General features: G+C 39.1%; 1 protein-coding gene across 1 annotated transcript; it reads left to right on the forward strand.

The window, feature by feature from the left end:
• The first annotated feature begins 14214 nt into the window (after positions 1 to 14214).
• LOC114076530 lies at positions 14215 to 14772 on the forward strand. Its single transcript, XM_027915676.1, has one exon. It carries the CDS (start codon positions 14215 to 14217, stop codon positions 14770 to 14772), a length of 558 nt encoding a protein of 185 aa, XP_027771477.1.
• The last annotated feature ends 6913 nt before the right edge of the window (positions 14773 to 21685 follow it).

Below are 21685 nucleotides of genomic sequence, written 5' to 3' on the forward strand. Positions count from 1 at the left end.
TTGATGAGTGCAAATGTTTAATGTTGTCTTGATCCGACTTAGAATGGGTGGAGATGATGTTTGGAAGAGCTAGTATGAGTTTCTCCTAAGTGGGGGATATTATGGCTAGATGGTGAGGCATTTTGAGAGTCTTTGGTGTTCATGAATTAGGCTTGATTGATATTTTTATTTCAAGAGGCGTAGTGAGTTGAGGAGTTTAGACCCGGTGTGGTGGACTTATATAAGAAATTGAGTGGTGTTGGTAAGACTAAGTTGAGCAAGTGTTGTTTAATGAATTTCTCTTGTCATGTTAACCTTAGTTTGATTTACTCTAAGTGGGGGATGATATCTGTAGTAGTAATTTTATTGAGAGTGAAATATACTTATCTTTTCCTTGTGTGGTTACTTAATCCTAGAATAAAGAGTTTTTAGTAGCTTGGTTCATGTTTGGAATCTTGTGTGAAAAAAAGAGTTTCCATATGGCCTCCTTATGTTGTGCATGTTTTAGCTGAATTCTTGTTAAAGGAGAGATGAGTTTTCAAAAAGGAAATTTATGTTCCCCATGTTGATATGCATCTATAATGAGTTGCCTGGATGTTTCATGAGTTGTTTGTTGAACATTCCTAATGTGTTATTGAAAAACTGCATGTTAAGCCTTTATGAGAAAATTTCTTGAATATGTCTTATTGAAAATGTTGTATAATTGTGCTTTGATGAGAAATTTGCATGATAATGATGTTTAAATGAGCATGAGGTGACTTGGTAAGGAAGTTCCTCCAAAGAAATGAGAAAATGGTAAAGATGATGCATAATGAGTTGGTGGGTGTGTTCCTACTTTCTTGAATTGCATGAAGATGAATGAGACTTTTTATGTGGAGTTTATGTTCCTCTTAACTATATGAATTGTATATGATATTGTATGTATAAATGTGGGTTGTTTACTTTGGTTCTTACTTTTTGTGTTTTAAGTGTCATTTTAGGATGCATTGTACCCAAGTGGGGGATTATATAACAACCCTAAAAATGAACTAGGGCTTCACATGAGTTTTATGAGTTTTTAACTTGTTGATTTAATGATAAAATGAGTTTATAATTCAGTCTAGTTGTGTTCAACGTCAAACGTCAAGGAACGACCAAAACGTTCAAAAACTGACCCTTTTTGTGCTAGTGTGTTCTAATGTGTGTTGTTGAAATGAGAGTGTTGTTTGGTGTCTAAAACTAGTATAACTGACCCTAGTACCTATATGGGCATGTATAAGGTGTAAATGTTCGAGTACGAATCCCCAAGGACCACCCTAAGGGTCCTTGAGGGAGACCCTAAGTTAAACCCCAAGAGCTGCAAAATAGGGTGAACTACGACCAATAGGTCCTGCCTTAGTCTAAGGATCAAGCCTCCATGTTGATTCCTCATTAAATTTTGACGGAGGAGCATCATGCTATGTCAGACCACCTACAGTCTGTAGGTGGTGGTCGTAAGTCAATGCCTGCAATTGCTGTCTTTGTTTGGCCAAGCCAAAGTTGGTTGGTAAAATCCACCCTTGGATAATTAAATATATGTTCGGTTGTTTTTATGTATTTTTAGGTATTTTGAGCTGGTTCAAACATTTACACCCCCAATTAGATTTCATTATTCAAAAATCAAAACCCTTCTCTCTCTAAAGTGTTCTCTAGAACACCATAGAAGGTCAAGATCAAGCTCAAGCTAGGGTTGTGGATTTCAAAGGATTTCTTCTTAAATTTTCGTGTGGATTCATTTAATAAGGTATTTTATTTCTTTATCTAGGGTTAGCTATCACCCTAGAGCCAATTTCAAAAGAGATTTCAAAGATTATGAAAAAGCCATTTTCTCACCCAAACTCATGGGTTCTGACATGAAACTATTATATACGTTACTATTGATATTTTTAAGATGAGAACTCCATAAACCCATGATCTTCCCTAAATTCCTAAATTTGTCTAAGAAGTGGTTTTTATGATATGTTTGGAAATTGATGGGTTAGATTGAATTATATTCTTGATTCTTATTTTTATCTATACCTATTGATGATAAATTGTTAGTATATGGATGAGTTGTGAGTTATGGACTTGTGGGAAATTTAGGGATAAGTCTTTTTGTGATGATAAAATTGTTGGGAATTGAATGATGATGATTTTGACTTTGGAGAATGATAAGTTGATCTAATGTCATTGTTAAGTGTAGAATTGATATAGAATTTCTATAGTATGGTTTGATCCAGTTATGATGGAGGTGTTTACTTCTTGTCTTTTATTGTGAATATGGCCTTAAAGATACTATGTGGTGAATCGAAGGGCTGTCATCATGTTATTGTATAGATGGTTGTATAAGCTGAAAGTTATCATATGAATGATGTGAATATAATGTGAAGGTGATATTGTATAAAGTGAGTGAACCGTGATGAAAGTCATGAGATCTCTAAATGTTATATGTGAAGATGATAGATTATGAAGAATCTTTATATATTGATGTTGTGCCTTGATTTCGTAGACTAAGGTTCCTCTTATTGATACTTGACATTTTCTTAACTATGAACTCTTGGACTTGGTAGACTTAGGTGCCTCCTCCTTGATGCATGAAAGTTATGTTGAATGTGATCTCCTGACTTGGTAAGCTTAGGCATATTATTCTTGAGAAATAAATGAATGGATGAATGTTTAGGATCGGTAGACCTAAAGTTGGAGCCATTCTATGAATGATAAATGAGGCCTTTTCGTCTATGGGTTGAACCGGTAGACCTAAGCATGATTCCCTTTTATGATGCGTCTAGAAACCTAAGTAATTGTAAAGACTTGGTAGGCCTATGTCACCCTTTCTAAGAAGGTTAATGATGAGTCTTGAACCGGTAGGCCTATGTCACCCCTTCATGAGAATTCAATGAGCTATCCTTAAGAACCTTGATCGGTAGATCCTCTGTGGTGCTCTTCTTGGTAAAGGTATTATGAGTTGGCAGGCCTAAAAATGACACCCTCTCTAATACATATATGTGAATGAAATTACTCTATGTGAACTAAGGCAAAGCACCGAGTGGATATGCTTAAGATAGTAGCTCTACTTGAGTGTGAGACTAGAGTACAAAGAAGTTTTTTGATATCCCTTAAACCATGTGCCAACATGGGATGTGTCCTAGTTATACCCTTGACAAGTAGAACACCCTCAACGGAGTAGGGTAAACTCTAGATTCCATACCTAGCTAGTGTGGTGTATGTCGTTTAATGTCTATTCCCATCATGTGGGATGTACACTCTAGTTATTGGTTATGTTTTATGACGTGTAGGTAGTATTATGGAATGCTATATACATATGGCACGAGTAGGTCTTGAAGATGCTAAAGTGAGTTCCTTAGGTCTTTAAAGACCATTATCTGACGTACCCTAATAGTATAATTGAATCCTAAATGACTTAAAGTAAAGAATCTTTTCCTAATGATAGTATATTAAAATATAAAGGTTCTTACCTAGGGTGGATTTAAGAAACACTTAGTTGTGCTTGAAAATGTAATATAGTATATTAAAATAGAGAGGTTCTTACCTAGGGTGGATTTGAGAAACAATTAGTTTTGCTTGAAAATGTTGTATGGGCAGCCCTTTCATGTCTTACTTAAGTCGGTCTTAGAGTAGCCTTAGGTAGAGGGTCAAAATGATGAAAAGGTTACTTGATGAATATGGAATTCAGTATTATATATTGATGCTAGTTGAATATTGATGTACCATGGTTTTATGGTACTTTCAATGCTTTTTCCTTAAGTTTAGTGTGTGTCTAATGCCTTTTTGTAGTAGTTTTAATGTATTTTTATCTGTGTTTGTAGAAAACTGTCTAAAATAGAAATGCTGAAGATTGTGCTGAAATCAGTGCAGATGTGATGACCTACAGATCCACCGATGGTCCGTCGACCCAGTGACGGTCTGTAGGTGATGATCGTCGACTAGGGGTTCATGCAGATGAAATCAAATCAAAGAATTCTAACCAAGTGTGGGGCCATGGAAGGATCGACGGACCTTCAACTGATCGACGGACCGTGCTGGCAAATTGTTGGTTGTGATAGAATGTAGTCCCAGTACCCGACCTGAAAATACCACTAAGTATGGAGGAACGGAGGCCATCGACGGACTGTAGGTCTACTGACGGACCGTGCTGGTGGTCTGTCGATGGTAACAGAAAGTGTTGAAAAGTGGAGGTTGAAAAAGATTTGAAGTATGGACCCACGGAAGCTGTCGACGGTCCGTCGTTCCATCGACGGACTGTAAGTTGGGTCATCAATTGAAGACGCATTTTGGACAGATTTTTCCTTGTTTAGATCTCCTTTTTATCTTAGGACTTTATTATTATAAATAGGAAAAAACTCGTTTTTGAGGTTAGTCTCTTTACTATATTTCATATTTGTGTTATTATAAGTTAAACTTTGGTTTTTGGGATACAGTTTAATTTTCCGGAATTGTTTCTTTCAAAATTTTAGTGAATTCAAGTGATATTTCTGGATTTTCTTCAAACTTGCTAAAGTAAGCACATGATTTCTTGCTTAACAATTATTAATTGTGTAATTCTTAGTATGGATAACTAAATCAACAACTAGGGTTGTGGGATCCATGGATAATTAACAAGGTAAAACTAACTAAATAACAATTCAAGAATAAGGTCTTGCATGTATTGATAATTCTTTCGTTTAGAAATCTTTTTAACGAGTGCACGCGTTAGAACTTGCCTTATTTCTAGTTGTCGAACCAAGGAGGTAAGTGAAAGGAAAGGAATTATCAACATAGATTTAGTATACACTATCTAATAGGCTATTTTCAATTGGTGCAAAGTAGTAACTTAGCCATTCACTTGAATATGATGCTTAATATGAGGTAAAGGTAAGGTTTAGTAAAGTAGACACACGTAGCCGGACCAAGGAACAGAGTGAAATTATCTAGTTGCTGAACCAAGGAATTAAGGATACATAACTTACCACTTTGCATGCAAGATAGTAGGAGAGAATTGTTATAGATAGGATTACCGCGTTATGAACTTATGGGGAACACTTACACCCTAGTTTCTTTCATAACATTATAAAAACCAAAGTTATAAACTTACTATTAGTCTTAGTTAGAAATAATTAAATATTTTTGTTACACAAAACCCCCCTTTTATTTAATTGTTTTTGGAAAGGACTTGACTAAATAGACGTAATCGTAGATTGAAGTTAAGTCTAAACCATTTTCCTCATGGGATCGACCCCAACCTAACAATTGGGTTCTTTACTTGATACGACCACTTATACTTCTTTAGGGAAATATAATTTGAGCGTATCAAATTTTGGTGCCGATGTCGGGGAAAGTGGCTTTTAGATTAACTTTAAGCATATTACTGAATTTTGGTCAACAAATTCCTAATTTTACTTTTTATTTTTGTCTCTCGCAGGTCTAGCTTTAGTATATGCCAAGCACACAGAGTCGAGAACCAATACTTTCACTTGATCCAGAACTAAACCGTACACTTCACAGAATGAATATTCAAAACAATCCCAATTATATCGATGATGAGATCAACCCTCAACTTCCGCTGGTTGATGCTCATAATCAAGTGATTGTTGATAACCCTAGTGAAGGTAATCCGAGGAGGAAACCTATTGCCCCACTCCCTCAAGAGTACTATAGGGGAAATGTTAACATCACTGACTCTGATGGGCCACTTGTCCTACCTCCTATACCACATGGTCATGCTTTCGTGGTAGCTAGTAGCTTGATGCAGATGCTCATCGCTAGAGGATTGTTTTCTGGGCTTCCATATGAGGATCCACATACTCACATTGCCAAACTGAGGTCGGTGTGTAAGATTTGTATACGGAGGCCTGACTTGGACATTGATGTCATTGGGTTAAGTGTGCTCCCTCTCTCACTGACGGGAGAGGCTGCTATATGGTTTACTCAGATTTCCTATAACTCGATCTGTACTTGGAACCAATTGGGAATGTGTTCTTAGCACGTTACTATCTGATGTCTATGAAGCTAAACGACAAAGATAGGGTGAACAACTTTGTGGCATTACCAAGGGAGTCAGTAAGCAGTTCTTGGGATAGGTTCACCTCATTCTTGAGAAGTGTCCTAAGCAACCGCATTGATGATGAGTCACTGAAAGAGTACTTCTATCGGGGGCAAGATGATATAATAAAGTGGTGATTGATACGATTGTGGTTGTTCTTATGGGGAGTGTACTTACGCAGAGATCGCTGAGAAGTTAGAGAAAATCTCTCGAAATAATAAAGCTTAGAGCACTAGGAAATATGATACTTGGAGAAACACTTTTGCAGTTCAAGCTTCACACAACCCAGCCGCAGATGAGATTCATGAAGAGATGACTCAAATGAGAACTGAGCTTGGGTTGGTGTCAAAACATATCACCGGGGGTGCAGAAAAGGTAAATGCGGTAAACCATTTGGCTAAACCACCACTACTGGTTGATGAGTACTACTATGAAGAAAATTCTTATGCAATGAATTAGCAGACGGGGGGTTTCTGGCCGAACTCCTAAGGCTCCAATAAGGATTATTGGCGCCAAAGTCAAGGAAATCAAGGTCAGAACTATGGAAATTACAATCGAGAGGGCCACTATGTTCGATATGGCAATTACAACCGCGACAACAACTTCAATCGGGGTAACTATGGAAACAAAAATAATCCAAGTGGGCCCTATGTCCCACCTCAAAATCGGGAAGTTGCTCCTAGGGATGGTGGAGGTAGTATGGCGCGAGTTGAAGACATGTTGCAAAAGATGATAAGGAGGTTTGATGCTAGTGATGAGCACACCAAAGAGTTGACAGGTGATTTAGCAAATATTGGGCAAAAGGTGGATGCACATGCAATTTCAATCAAGCATCTTGAGTTGCAAATGGCCTAATTGTCTTCTACTGTGAACCCACGCCAACCGGGTACTCTTCCTAGCAATACTATCCAGAATCTGAAAAATGATGGACATTTTATGGCAGTCATTACTAGAGGGGGTAAGCAGACCATGGATCCACCTATGCCATCTGGCGTCGAAGATGAGAAAAGAGGAGATAATGAGGTAGAGAAAGTTAGTGGTGAGTTAGTAGATAAATCAGGGGAAGAAGTTGAGACACCCCAAAAAGTGAATCCCATTCCTAGACCACCACTTCCATTTCCGCAAAGATTGGTGAAAAACACCTAGGGTGGTAAATACCGTCATTTTATTACTATGTTGAAACAACTTTCCATCAATGTCTCTTTGATAGAAGCTCTTGAACAAATGCCCGGTTACGCCAAGTTCATGAAAGATATGGTCACTAAGAAGAGATCAGTTAGTTTTGAGGATGATGATCGGATGCAACACGGTAATGCTATAGCTACAAGGTCTCTTGTGCAAAAGAAAGAAGATTCGGGTGGTTTCACTATTCCATGTACAATCGATTTGTTGGACTTTGCTAAAACATTATGTGATCTTGGGGCAAGTATAAATCTCATTCCTCTCTCTATTTACAAGAAGTTGGGTTTTTGTGACCCAAATCCCACTTTGATGCGTCTACTGATGGCCGATCGAAGGGTGAAGAAGCCTATCGGGATACTCCATGATGTGCTAGTGAAAGTGGAGTAATTTATTTTTCAGTCCGATTTTGTGATTCTTGATTGTGAGGTGGACATTGAGGTGCCTATTCCTCTTGGGAGGTCATTCCTTGCTACCGGTCATGCCTTAGTTGATATGGATAAAGCGCAGATGAAGTTCCAGCTGAACAATGAAAAACTGTATTTCAACATTTGTATGTCTATGAGGTAGAGTAGTGAGCTCCAATCGGTATCTGCGATATCCTACAATGTTGAGAGTTCGTCCGAGGTACAAATAGAAGAGCGTCTTGGTGGTTAGGCACTAGCGGCAGTGATCATGAATTTTGAGAGTGATTGTACCGAAGAGTATGTGTCATTTTTTGCGGCACTTGATCAAGGTGATGTTCGGTTGAAGCTAAAGAAATTGGATTTATATATAAAACATCACGAATCTTCACCCCGAAACCATATGTTGAGGAGGCCCAAAATTGGAGCTTAAGGCTCTACCACATCATCTGAGGTATGTTTTCTTGGGAAAATGTGAATTTTGCAGGTAATCATTGCATCGGATTTGAATGTAGAGCAAGTGGAGTGTCTTATAAAGGTGTTGAAGAGTTTCAAACAAGCCATTGGTTGGACTATTGCGGACATTATTGGGATTCCACTCGGTATTTTTTCACACAAAAAATCCAACTCATGCCCGATCATAAGCCAAGTATAGAGCACCAGAGATGTTTAAGTCCACCTATACAAGAGGTAGTGAAGAAGGAAATTATTAAGTGGTTGGATGCCGGAGTCATATATCCGATCGCTATAGTAGTTAGGTATGCACTATACAGTGTGTCCCCAAGAAAGGGGGAGTGACTATGGTCCCTAATGAGAAAAATAAGCTTTTTCCAATGAGGCCGGTGAACTGATGGAGAGTGTGTATGGATTACCGGAAATTGAATGCATGGACTGAGAAGGACCATTTTTCTATGCCTTTCATGGATCAGATGTTGTATAGGCTTGCAGGAAAGGGGTGGTGTTTTTTTTTTTTATGGTTATTCGGGTTACAACCAAATCTCTATTGCACTGGAAGATCAAGAGAAAACCACTTTTACTTGTCCTTATGAAACTTCCATATTCAAGAGGATGCCCTTCAGGTTGTGTAATGCACCAACTACTTTTCTGAGATGTATGATGTCATATTCTCTAAGTTGGTGGAGGACACCATTGAGGTATTTATGGATGATTTTTCTATTGTTGGTGACTCGTTTGATCATTGTTTGAATCACTTGTCCGAAGTTATCAAAAGATGTGAAGATTGCAACCTTCTAAATTGGAAAAAATTTCACTTTATGGTGAAAGAGGGTATTGTATTGGGACATTGCATCTCAGATAAGGGTATAGAGGTTGATCGAGCTAAAGTCAAGGTGATAGAGAGACTTCCTCCACCCATCTCTGTAAAAGATGTGAGGAGTTTCCTTGGGCATGCGAGTTTCCACTGGACGTTCATCAAGGATTTTTCAAAAATTGCACATCCTCTGTGCAAGTTACTTGAAAAAGAGTGTAAATTTTATTTTGATGAATCCTATCTGAAAGCATTTGGAGAGTTGAAGGAGAGTTGGTGTCTGCGCCCATTATTATTTCTCTGGATTGGAGCAAACCATTTGAGGTTATGTGTGATGCTAGTGGGGTTGCTCTTGGTGTAGTATTGGGAAAAATAAGGGATAAAATCCTTCACCCCATTTATTATGACAGTAAGGCCCTTTATGAAGCTCAGACGAATTATACTGTGACTGAACAAGAGCAACTTGCGGTGGTATTTTCTTTCAAAAAATTCGCTCCTATTTGCTTGGCATGAAAGTTATAGTGCATACTGATCATTCTGCCTTGAAATATTTGATGGCAAAGATGGATGCGAAACCGAGGTTTATTAGATGGGAATTATTGTTGCAAGAGTTTGACTTTGAAGTGAACGATAGAAAAGGGATCGAAAATCAAGTTGCCGATCACTTATCTAGAATAGAGGATGAAGCTAGGCGAGAATTATGTGAAAAGGCTGAAATTGATGATACTTCCCCTTATGAGCATGTAGGCCGCGCCTCAAGACTTGATTCCATGGTTCGCCAATTTTGTGAATTACTTGGCTAGTGATATCGACCCATCGGACTTGTCCTTTCATCAAAGGAAAATTTTCATGTATGATGTGAAAAAATTCTTTTGGGATGAGCTATATTTATATAGGAGCTGTGATGATGGTCTTATTCGCCGGTGTGCCGAAAGTTGAGATGTTCAGTGTTTTGGAGGCATGTCATTCCTCGCCTGTGGGTGGGCATCATAGTGGTATTCGAACTGCCCATAAAATCTTTCAATGTGTCTACTATTGCCCAACCATCCACCAAGATGCTCATGATTTTGCCAAGGCATGTAATAGGTGTCAAAGAGATGGAGGTATTTCTAGAAGGCTAGCGCTCCCTTTAAATCCCATTCTTGTAATTGAGTTTTTGATGTGTGGGGCATTGACATTATGGGCCCTTTTGTGAGTTCTAATAGTATGAAGTACATTCTTTTGGCGGTTGAATATGTGTCCACATGGGTGGAAGCCATAGCACTTGCAAATAATGAAGGAAAGAGTGTCACCACGTTCTTGAAAAAGAACATATTTTCCAGATTTTGAACCCCAATGGCCATTATTAGTGATGGGGGATCCCACTTTTGCAACAAGTTGTTCAAAGGGTTATTGAAGAAATATGGGGTTCGCCACAATGTGGCCACTCCTTACCATCCTCAGACTAGTGGGCAAGTTGAGGTGTCAAACAGAGAAATCAAGCAGATTCTAGCGAAAATAGTGAACACAACTAGAAAGGATTGGTAAATGAGGCTTGATGATGCTCTTTGGGCCTACCGGACAACATACAAGACTCCCATTGGTATGTATCCATACAAACTTGTATATGGGAAGGCTTGTCACTTGCCGGTTGAGTTAGCGCATAAGGCCATGAGGGCAATGAAGAAACTGAAGATCGATTGGAATGAAGCAGCGGAGCAGAGGTTGAAAGGGTTAAATGGGCTTGATGAGTTTCACTTGAAGGCATATGAAAGTTCATCCCTATACAAAGAAAAAAAGATGAAGTACCATGACCAAAAAAAAATTAAGAAGCGCAACTTTGTGGTTGGGGATTTGGTGCTTTTATTCAACTCTAGGTTGCGTTTCTTTCCAGGAAAACTCAAGTCCAAATGGACTGGTCCATTCTTGATCACTCAAGTCTTCCCTCATGGTGCGGTTGAGTTGGAGAACAAGAAGGGTGTAAGGTTCAAAGTGAACGGACAAAGAATCAAAATCTACCTCGGGCATGGGGAAAATGCGAATGAAGTGGTTGAGGCATACCATTTTGATGAAGTTTGAGCAATCAAGAGTCTTACGTAGTGCCGCTATGTTAAATCAAGCGCTGATTGGGAGGCAACCCAATATGTATCGTCTACCCAACAATAGGGTTTTCTTGATTATATAGGAGTAGTTGCATTATTTCTATTTTTACTTCATGTCACATATGAATTTTCCTTGACTTTCTTTTAGAAGTGTTGGCTAGATAGTAAACTAGGGTCCGTGTCTAAAAACTGTCCAGAAAACACAAAAAAGATTAGCTTATTGGGTGTTCAATATGCAGGTATCAAATCACCAGAAATCTGCAGAAATTGGTCTGGTGCACTGATCTATTGACCAACCGACGAGTCGTCGTCCCATCAACGGACCGTCGATGCCGTCCGTGGATCCCAGGTACGATTTTTAAATTTTCCTAAGTTAGGGGTCGACGAAACAGTTGACGGAACGTCGATGGACTTATGGTCCGTTGACGGGGAATCGTTAGTTCCCCAAACCCAATAACCCGACCGACTATATATTGATTTTTAAAACTTTTCAATTACCTCCCACCCTTTCTAATGCCTTTCCCAACCGTTTCCCTCCCCATTTTCCTTCAACTACCCCACTCACTCACACATCTATTCTCCACTACTCATTTCTTGATTACCCATCTTCCCCAAAATTCCCCTCAATCCCAAAACTTCTCTCTCCCCACTTCCCCTATTCTTTTGTACTCCTTCCGGTCGGTGTTCAAAGGTGGGCTCAATATTGTTTCATGCAAAAAGTCATCTCCCCATTCAATCCACTACTGTACACAGGTATGTTCATCTCATCTGCTACTGATTTCATGTTCTTTGTTTGGACACCTAAATGTTAGCATACCAAATTGATGAAATTTGTATGTGTGTCTTGACTTGGGATGAAATTGCATGATTAATTTATTGAACTTGGGTCCCTAGTCCCTTAGTATGACGGAAAGTGAATGGGTTGGGGGTGTTAATGTCTCAATGAATGGTGTTATGAGTTTTCTAGTTTTTTCGACTTAGGGATTTCTAGTACTTTAGATTCTAGGATTGAAATTGCACTAATCGATGCCCTAGGAATGACCAAATGGTGGGTTAATTGATATATGAACCTAACGTGTCCTAATATGCTTGACATTGTCAATCGCAGGTGCCAAATATGGCTTACCAAAATCTATCTCTGACCAACAGTACGAGCCCCGTCTACGAACCGTCGGTCAATCGACGAACCGTCAATGGGGTCCGTTGATATCTACCCCTGATTTTAATCAACTCTAGAACAACGTACTAGGCCTACGGTTCGTCGATTGATCGACGGACCATCCTACACGTCGTTGACTCTAAGAGAACCCTGTTTGCTGAGGGTCAAAAAATTTTGTGTAAGTGCCTACCGATGGAAATGATTTACGGTTCGTCGATAACCTGCACGTCCATCATCTTTAACAGAAACTTTGAATGTCAACCATTCCAATTTTTGTAAGTGTCCAACTAGGTCTACAGTCCGTATGTTGATCGACGGACCATCCTGCAAGTCCATCGTCTTTAACAAAACCTTTGTTTCTGAAGCCTTCAAAATATTTGATAAGTGTTCAGCGATGGACCCTACCGACGGACCGTCTTTCCATCGATGGACCATCTGCAGTGCCGGTCATTCAGTTCTGCAATTCTGAACTTGACTGTGTTTTGCGTTTAAAATTTTTTCTTACTTCTGTTGGGTGTGTAAGATGTTTACAATGAAACTAATAACTCTCTTTTGCAGGTACCAATAGCTCCCAAGCAAGAGCTAGTCTACTCAAGAGGACGTTCAAAGTCTATTGCCCCTTCACGTCGGTTGGTGATTGGCTCGGATAATGATCTTGATCCAGAATATGTGCCACCAGGCACCCTGACACGGACACGTGCTGCTAGGACCACTCGGGGCATGCCCACGAAGGTGGCATCCGGCGTAGTCACTGCCTCCTAGTCTGATGAGGAGCCCACACTGAACCGCACACCATTTGGGTCTGCTGCGGTTTCTTAGGGAGCGTCTGGCTCCGAGGAGTCTTCTGGGTCTGAGGGAGCATCTGCCTCTAAGGAGGCTTCCGGGTCTGAGGGAGAGTATGCCTCTAAGGAGGCTTCCGGTCCATTTTGACTCGTTTGAAAAGGCTGACTGTGATGATTCCACTCCAGCACCCCTGACCGACGTCCCTGCACCGATTGCTGATCAGACCAACCGGTGGTGTGTAGTAGGAGAATACCTGGTGTAGAGGGATGCCAAGCTGCTCAACGATAAGAGGGTCATGACTCGGACTCTAACAGTAGAGCTGTGAGTTCTTATAGGAAGTCTTCACTCTATCCCTGAGGCACAAGATCTTTTCACCCGCCATCAGCTAGAATGGATGGCTAGGAGCGTTGGACGCTACAGCGAGGAGGTGCTGCGATAGTTCTACGCTTCTTATGTAGAGACTCTCCGGTCTTCTATGGATAGGCAGTCTAATCCCACCAAACGAGAACCACTTGACCATGTTCGAGTCTGTGGCCGCAGGGTGGACATCTCCTTACGCGCTATTCGCCATTTTTTATACGACGCTGATACAGATGCTACCAGGGATCCCCTTACCCCTGAGTTTGACTATAGGTGGAAGATGATAAAGGAGAGTCATTTCCAGCGCGATGAGTGGGTAAGAGAGACCACCAAGAGGTAGATAGCCCAGCACAGATGGTGAGGGTGCAGATTGAGTGCTGGATCACAGAGATGTGATAAAGAAGGCCAACCTCACATGCGTGGCCAAATTCATCTTGAAATTGGTTCGTCACTTCCTATCCCCCACTGCTGCTGACAACATTCTCACCTGGGATAGAGCAGTATTGGTAGCTGCCATGGTTGCAGGTTCAAGGTGGATGTTTCGAGACTATTGCTGGAAGTCATTCATGAGAGGGCCTTTAAGGCCACCACCACGTACCCTTTTTTCCTGCTTGATTTACGATTTGTGCAGCTATGCTGGAGTGCCCATATGACATATTGATGTTCTCAGGACTCCTACTGGGACATTTGATATAGGTCTCATCCGGGATGAGGCTAATGAGGCGGCACCCAATAGAGGACCTAGAGTGGAGGTGCAGCTGCTAGGTGAGAACCTGGCGAACACGGTAGATCAAGCCTAAGGGGATAATCAGGCTACATAAGAGCCTGCAGGCACCACCATGATTGAGTCTATCCTGGGTATTATCACAGCTCCGAGTTCCTCTCGCTCTACTCCATCTGCAGCACTAGTCCCGATTGCTATGGTCTAGAAGTTAGAGGCACTGCTGCATCATATCTAGCCTTGGATGCAGAAGTCCATTGCTGAGTCGGAGGATCAGATCGAGAAGAGGATTGCCAAGGAGATTACGAGGCAGATTCTTGCAGTCCACCAGCGCCTAGATGCCTTCGAGTTGAGAGTTCTCGCCCGGCCAGCCCCTACTATTGACTTGACGACTCTCCAGGCTGCTGTGGCGAGTCTGAGGGCTGATGTGGATGCCATTCTTGATGCGTGGGTACCTAAGACTGAGGCCACACATGCAGAGTCTGCTGACGATATGGTGTTTGCTGCACTGTTCCAGACCACCGCTGCGCCACCCCCTCCACCACGTGAGCATGCCAAGAGGCACCGGACCAGAGAGGGTGATGAGGCTTGTGCTAGGAAGAGAGAGCGTACCGAGTTTGAGGTTGCGAGGAGATCCTCGTTGATGGATGAGGAGGCCCAGCGGATGAGGGATCATGAGTTGGCTGCTATGGCATCTAGCTCAAGGATTTTTGATGTTGAGAGGAGCACTACTGAGGGTGTTGACATTGCTGAGGACACTAATGATGGTGTCCCTACTACTGAGGGAGTGGGTTCAAGGTAACCAGACCTGCCATCTTGTTGATCGTCGGCCCTATGCGCCTCAGGTTTGCTTCACCTACCACTCCATTTTATTTTTCTTATGAATTGGGGAAAATTGCATGCTTTCTTGTTGGGGGTGGGGTAAATGGAAAGTGAGTGCTAGGATGAAGTCTGAGTAGCCCAACTCATGATCCTCTCTTGGGGTTTTTCTTGCATGTGTTCTTTTTCACCAACAGACTTATTATTTTACTGATCAACCGGTATGTTAGTACCTTGTACAAAGTATGAATGTGAAATCTAAAGCATGATGGCAAAATACAATGACATCCATTCTAAAATGAATGCTTGCATTATTAGGCATAGTGAATGTTGAATGTGTGGGCTCTAAGCATGAGATAGAGATACACCATTGCATGACCCTCAATCTAACACTTAAACTAGGTGTCCGATAATCTTGTAGGGTAATGAGGTGTTAAGAGAGTGAGGAAAGTTGAATAGTCCACTGTTGTTACCTATCTAGAACTTGCCCGATTAGTCCTGTAAAAAGTAATCTGTGTTAGATAATTAGGAAAGGATCATAGATCCTTGTTCAAATTAGCTAATCTTTAGCCTAAATGCAAGAAAACCAAATAAAATTAATCTTTTTTTTTATCCAAACGATTTGAGCTTACGATGGACCTTTCTTTTCTACCCCAACTCATCTTTTCTAGGTACAATGTATTGGCGCTGGTCCCTTCTTGTACATGTGCACCTCAGCTTATTCCAAAAGCATAAGTTGAGGGTGGCTAATGCAGAAACCAATCTCATCCTAGACCTAACCCAACTTTGGGTATTGTGTACCTTGACCCATGGCAAAGACATGAGTTGAGGGTGGATCTTATGAGGAATATTTCGGAAAGCGGGGTTGAAAGAATTAATGTTAAAAAATGAAAGAAGAAAAGAGAAGTTGCTCAATCGAAGTTGAATAGTGAAAAATTTGAAAATAAAAATAAAAGAAGAGTCATTTGCACGAAAGGAGAAAAGAAAGGCAAAGAATATAAGAAAATGAAGAGTAGGGCATAATAAACGATGAAAAGGTAGGACGCTTAGCAGTTATGTCAAGGAGGGAAACAAGTCACTAAAATGCATCCAAATGTACCGTACCTGACCATGAGCCTAAGGTACAAGCCAAGAAATTCCTATCGTTATCCTGAGAGTCTAATATGGTGAACTCAAAGAAGTGAAAATAAGGGCAAGCCTATTGCAAGAAGTATCAATTAGGTGTGAAGTTTTTCTGAGAGCGAGTGTTGAAAAGTAATCCTTTTACTTAAATTGAAAACACTGTGTGAGAAAGGAGGATGTTATTTTTAAAGTGAGGAAACAAGTTGCAATATTAGAAAGTTGGTACCTTGGTGAGAGATAAAAGAGGAGAGGTGTTGGTGCATGGTGAGTCTGTGTCATGGTCTGATCTACATGAATGAGCTTAAGAGTGATATCATGCATAAAAATAATGAAAATAATCGAGATTGATAGATAGATGATTGCGAAAGCTTAAATGAAGATACTTTTCTACAAAGGTGTTGTGGTTAGTCATAGTGCGTCGCTTGAGGACAAACAACGAATTTAAGTTGAGGTTGTTGATGTACCATGGTTTTACGGTACTTTCAATGCCTTTTCCTTAAGTTTAGTGTGTGTATAATGCCTTTTTGTAGTAGTTTTAATGTATTTTTATCTGTGTTTGCAGGAAAACTTTCCAGAACGGAAATGTTGAAGACTGTGCTGAAACTAGTGCAGAAGTGGTGACCTATGGAGCCACCGACGGTCCGTCGACCCAATGACGGTCTGTATGTGATGATCGTCGTTTGGGGGTTCAAGTATCTGAAATTAAATCAGGGAATTCTGACTAAGTTTGGTGCTACGGAAGGATCGACGGACCGTGCTGGCAAATCGTTGGTTGTAACAGAAAGTATTCCTAGTAACCGACTTAAAGAAACCACTAAGTATGGAGGAACTGAGGCCATCGACGGACCGTAGGTCTACTGACGGACCGTGCTGCTGGTCCGTTGATGGAAACCGAAAGTGTTGAAAAGTGGAGGATGAAAAAAATTGAAGTATGGATAGACGGAAGCTGTCGACAAATTTTTCCTTATTTAGAACTCCTTTTATTTTAGTACTTTATTATTATAAATAGGGGAAAAAAACCTCGTTTTTGAGGTTAGACTCTTTACAATTTTTCAGATTTGTGTTATTGGAAGTTAAACTTTGGTTTTTGGGGAACACTTTAATTTTTTGGAATCATTTCTTTCAATATTTTAGTGAATTCAAGTGATTTCTTCAAACTTGTTAAAGTAAGCACATGATTTCTTGTTTAACAATTATGAATTGTGTAATTCTTAGCATGGGTAACTAAATCCACAACTAGGGTTGTGGGAACCATGGTAATTAACAAGGTAAAACTTCCTAAATAACAATTCCAGAATGTGGTATTGCATGTATTGATAATTCTTTCGCTTAGAAGTCTTTTTAACGAGTGCACGCGTTTGAACTTGCCCTATTTATACTTGCCAGACCAAAGGGATAGTTGATAGAAAAAGAATTATCAACATAGATTTAGTATACACTATCTAATAGGCTAGTTTTAATTGGTTCAAAGTAGTAACTTAGCCATACATTGAATATGATGCTTAATATGAGGTAAAGGTAAGGTTTAGTAAAGTAGACACACGTAGCCGGACCAAGGCACAGAGTGAAATTCTCTAGTTACCGGACCAAGGAATTAGGGATACATAACTTACCACTTTGCATGCAAGATACAAGAAAAGGATTGTTATAGCAAGGATTACCGCGTTATGAACCTATAGGGAACACTTACACCCTAGTTTCTCTCATCACTTGATAAACACCAAACTTATAAACTTGCTATTAGTCTAACTTAGAAATAGTTAATTATTTTGTTACACAAAACCCCCCTTTTAGTTAATTATTTTTGGAAAGGACTTGACTAAATAGACGTAGTCGTAGATTGAAGTTAAGTCAAAACCATTTTCCTCGTGGGATCGACCCCAACCTAACAATTGGATTCTTTACTTGATACGACCGCTTATACTTCTTTAGGGAAGTATAATTTGAGCGTATCAAATGTGTCTTATATGTAAATGTTGAATTGTATTATGCCTCTCAAACTCTTATGACAAAAAGTTTTATCAAAATTTCATGATAGAATGTTTCTATACTAAATGTCCTTTTTTGCATGTCTTTGCATGTCTCCCATACTTAGTGCTTAATTGTGCTAAGTGTAAGGATTGGAGTTTTGGTATGGTATGGATTTTGATTTGGTTTCGAAGGTCATTGAATATGAAGTTTTTGATGAATCCTATTAGATTCGAGGACAAGACCCCACATGTTCCTTTTATTTCTTTTTAGTCTTTGTATAAGGACCCTTAAAATAAACTAAGTTAATCTAGAGTCTCACATATGATTTAAGTTTTAATAACATGTTAAGAAAGTGTGTCACAACTTGTATAGTTCATTTGAAGATGTTTGGTTGTCAAACGTCAAGGAACGACCAAGATGTTTGAAAACTAGTCGTGTGTATGTGCTAGTGTGTCTTTGCATGTTTTACGTGTTGTTTGGTGTATAAAATTATACGAAAGGACCCTTACATATATATGTTTCCATTTAGGATCAAAACATCCAGACACGACTCCCCAAGGAACACTTTAAGGGTCGTTGAGAAGGACACAAAGATTGGCAAAACTTTGCCAAGACAGTCTCAAACTACGACCATGATCGACGACTAGTGGTGCGATTGACGCACCGTCAAATGGGGGAGTGTCTCCACACTTAGCCATGGGAGCTTATACCCAAAATGAGAGAGTCTCAGTCACAAACGACGGAGTGCAGAACGGCCCCGTCATTCCATCGATGTTCCCTCATTGGGGTCGTTGTTTGGACCTGCAACTTCCTGTCTAGATACGGCCAACCAAGGAGTGAATTGGGAAATTCACCCCACGTTCCAATTAAACCATGGATGGTTATTTACCTATTTTTGGGTATTATAAGTTAGTTAAAAATATAAAACCCTATTTACAAATTATTTTTCAAATCAAACCTTTATAAACTCTCTCTAGAACCTCATTGAAGAGTAAACTCAAGATCAAGATAGGGGATGGATTCCAAGTGGGTTATTCTCAAAATTTTCCTGGATATTTTTCTATTAAGGTATTGTTACCCTTTACCCTTAGTTAACCTTTCATCTGAGGAGTTCTTTCAAAGGTTTACAAAAGAGATTCTATGATTAATATTCCTAACTTTCAATCTAACATGGGTTCATTGTCAAATTGTTTTCAAAGTCATTATAATGATAAATGTATGGTTCATAAATGTTTTTAAGATGATTTCCAATATAATTCCATGAATAACCCATGATTTCCTTAATCTTTCAATTAGCCTATAATGTGAGTCTTGTGATCTTGATTAGATGTTGATTGAATTGTCACTAGATTGTAACCTATTATTTAGTCCTATATATATATACATATATATATATATATATATACATATACATATATATATATACACACACACACACACACACACACACACACACACACACACACACACACACATATATATATATATATATATATATATATATATCAATTGGTTATGAATTTTTGAGAATTGTTATATGGTGATCATAGCTTTGAGAATTGGTAAGTTAACCTAAATTCCTAATTATAGGCTTGAAATTGATGTTGTATGGTATGGTCCAACATGGTGGCAGTGTTTACATTCTTCTCTATCTATATATGTTGCGATCACGGCCTTGAAGGCAATAGATGTAAAGTGGATCTATATGATGATTATCTTGACTATGAAATTCATGTGTATAAAGTTCAATTCTAGTATCATGATCTAAGTGCATTGAGGATGTTATGTATAAGTGAATGATTTTTTAGGGTTATCTATGGTCTACATGTTTGATGGAGATGAATACTATTGTAGAATGACCCCTACCTATGTAATCCTATATGAATGTGTGATCTTATGAATGTTAGGAGTCTTATTTTCACATGTTGAATATGTCATTGTCTCCTATGATATAGAGTGGGTGTGTGTTCTATATCCCATAATACTCTATATGTGGGTTATTCATGACTTGAGGGATATGGTATAAGTGTTGTGTTCCTTGAAGGGTGGTTTACTACATGTCAATGTTGTCGCTCTTTGGTTATCATGATGACCAATATGTACACACACACATCTCATGCCTACCTAAAAGTGTAATATGTTCATTGTGTCAATTGAATAAATGAAAGTAAAAAGATGAATCTTAACTAGAATGACTTGAGAGGTGTACTAGTGTAGGTAAAGGTATGGGACTTTACCTATACATTGAACATGTGGACCTTGAGGGAATAATTCATAGGTTTGTTTCTTTATATACATAAATTATGAATGCATGATTAGTCTATGAATATGATGTATGTGAGATGATGATAAGTGTGCGAATATGAGCCATTGAAAGTGATCCTCTTGTCCATCTTCTTACTATGTTATGAGGTAATGTATATGACTAATAAAGTATGAGTATGTGTTGTCTAAATGTGTTTATATGAAAGGCTTTCTCATATAGGTACACATATACACATATGAATGTATGAATGAAACATGTTAATGATAATCTAGTAAATGAGAGTCTCATGGATGGTTTCCTTAGTTGTACTCTCTACTAGACTATGTTATGATTATGTGAAAGGACATTCTCACATGATGTTGTTTTTGTTGAAAGGACATTCTCATCATATAACCTATGAGCTAAGTACAAGTTATATAATAAGTTATTCTCCGAAAGCCTATCTTATACTCTAAAGTTTAATAAGTACTAAAAGTCTTTTAAAAAAGGAAAAGTTAGCTTAGCACTGAGTGAACTTGACAATGAGAGGTGTCTTTCCCAAATGAAGGTAGGTTCACCAAATGTGGTGTCTCTTCCTAAAAGGAAGGTAGCTTTACCAAATGTCCTCATGAGGTGGAAACTACAATGTGAATCAGCATCAAGAAGGTTTCTGGTAACAACCTCCTAGTTCCTTAACTACGTGCCCCCGTAGTATCTAGCTAGTGGATCCACATAAATAGCTATTATACATGGTTTTAACTTGCAAAGTAGAGCATCTTCTTTCGGTGTGGGATTTTATGACATCGAATTCTATGTTTAGCTCAAATGGTCTAATGTCGGTTAAGGCGAATTTTCCTGAATGTAAAATGAACAATGGAAGTAAGATGATGAACCCTAACTAGGACTACCTAAGGGATGTTTCTTATTGTAGGTGAGGGGATGAGACTTTACCTATACATTGCACAAGTAGCTCTTGAAGGAAATTCTAGAAAGGAGTTGTATATGTATATGTATCTTATGTATGATATGATGATGTTAACGTACTTCTTGTAATGATATGCATGGTATCGGTCTTATTATGTCTATATGATGAAGGTCTTACTTAATGTGTATGTTGTTGTGTATTACTTTATTATGATGATATTGGTAGTATTGACTGAGATGTTGTCTTGAGATATTCATGAAGACTACATGGATTATGACTATGATGTAATAAATAAATGAGTTCCAATCCTATATGATGGTCTATGAAGTACATGGGTCTTATGTCTAAGGTTAAATGCATGTATTGTACCTTGTAGAATGTGATGTGTCTAAGTCTAGGATGACTTCATAGGAACACTTAGTATAAGTAGTATTACAGGATGCTACTTGCAAATTGCACTAGTGAGATTTGGGGTTGTCTTAGGTGATGGTTCTTATGTGAACGTTTTGCTTATGATATACTATGTACTTATCAATATATATGCTTTAATTGATGAAGGTTGGTGACCTTAAGGTGATGCTTTGATATGAAGGGTGGAATGTGACACTATTCATGCATTGCACTAAGTATTAC

The sequence above is a fragment of the Solanum pennellii genome, chromosome 3, assembly GCF_001406875.1.
Source record: "Solanum pennellii chromosome 3, SPENNV200".
Classification (NCBI taxonomy): Eukaryota; Viridiplantae; Streptophyta; class Magnoliopsida; order Solanales; family Solanaceae; genus Solanum; species Solanum pennellii.

Bases quoted from the DNA above. Each gene is read 5' to 3' on its own strand.
- LOC114076530 (XM_027915676.1), top strand. From the start codon at position 14,215: ATGCAGAAGTCCATTGCTGAGTCGGAGGATCAGATCGAGAAGAGGATT.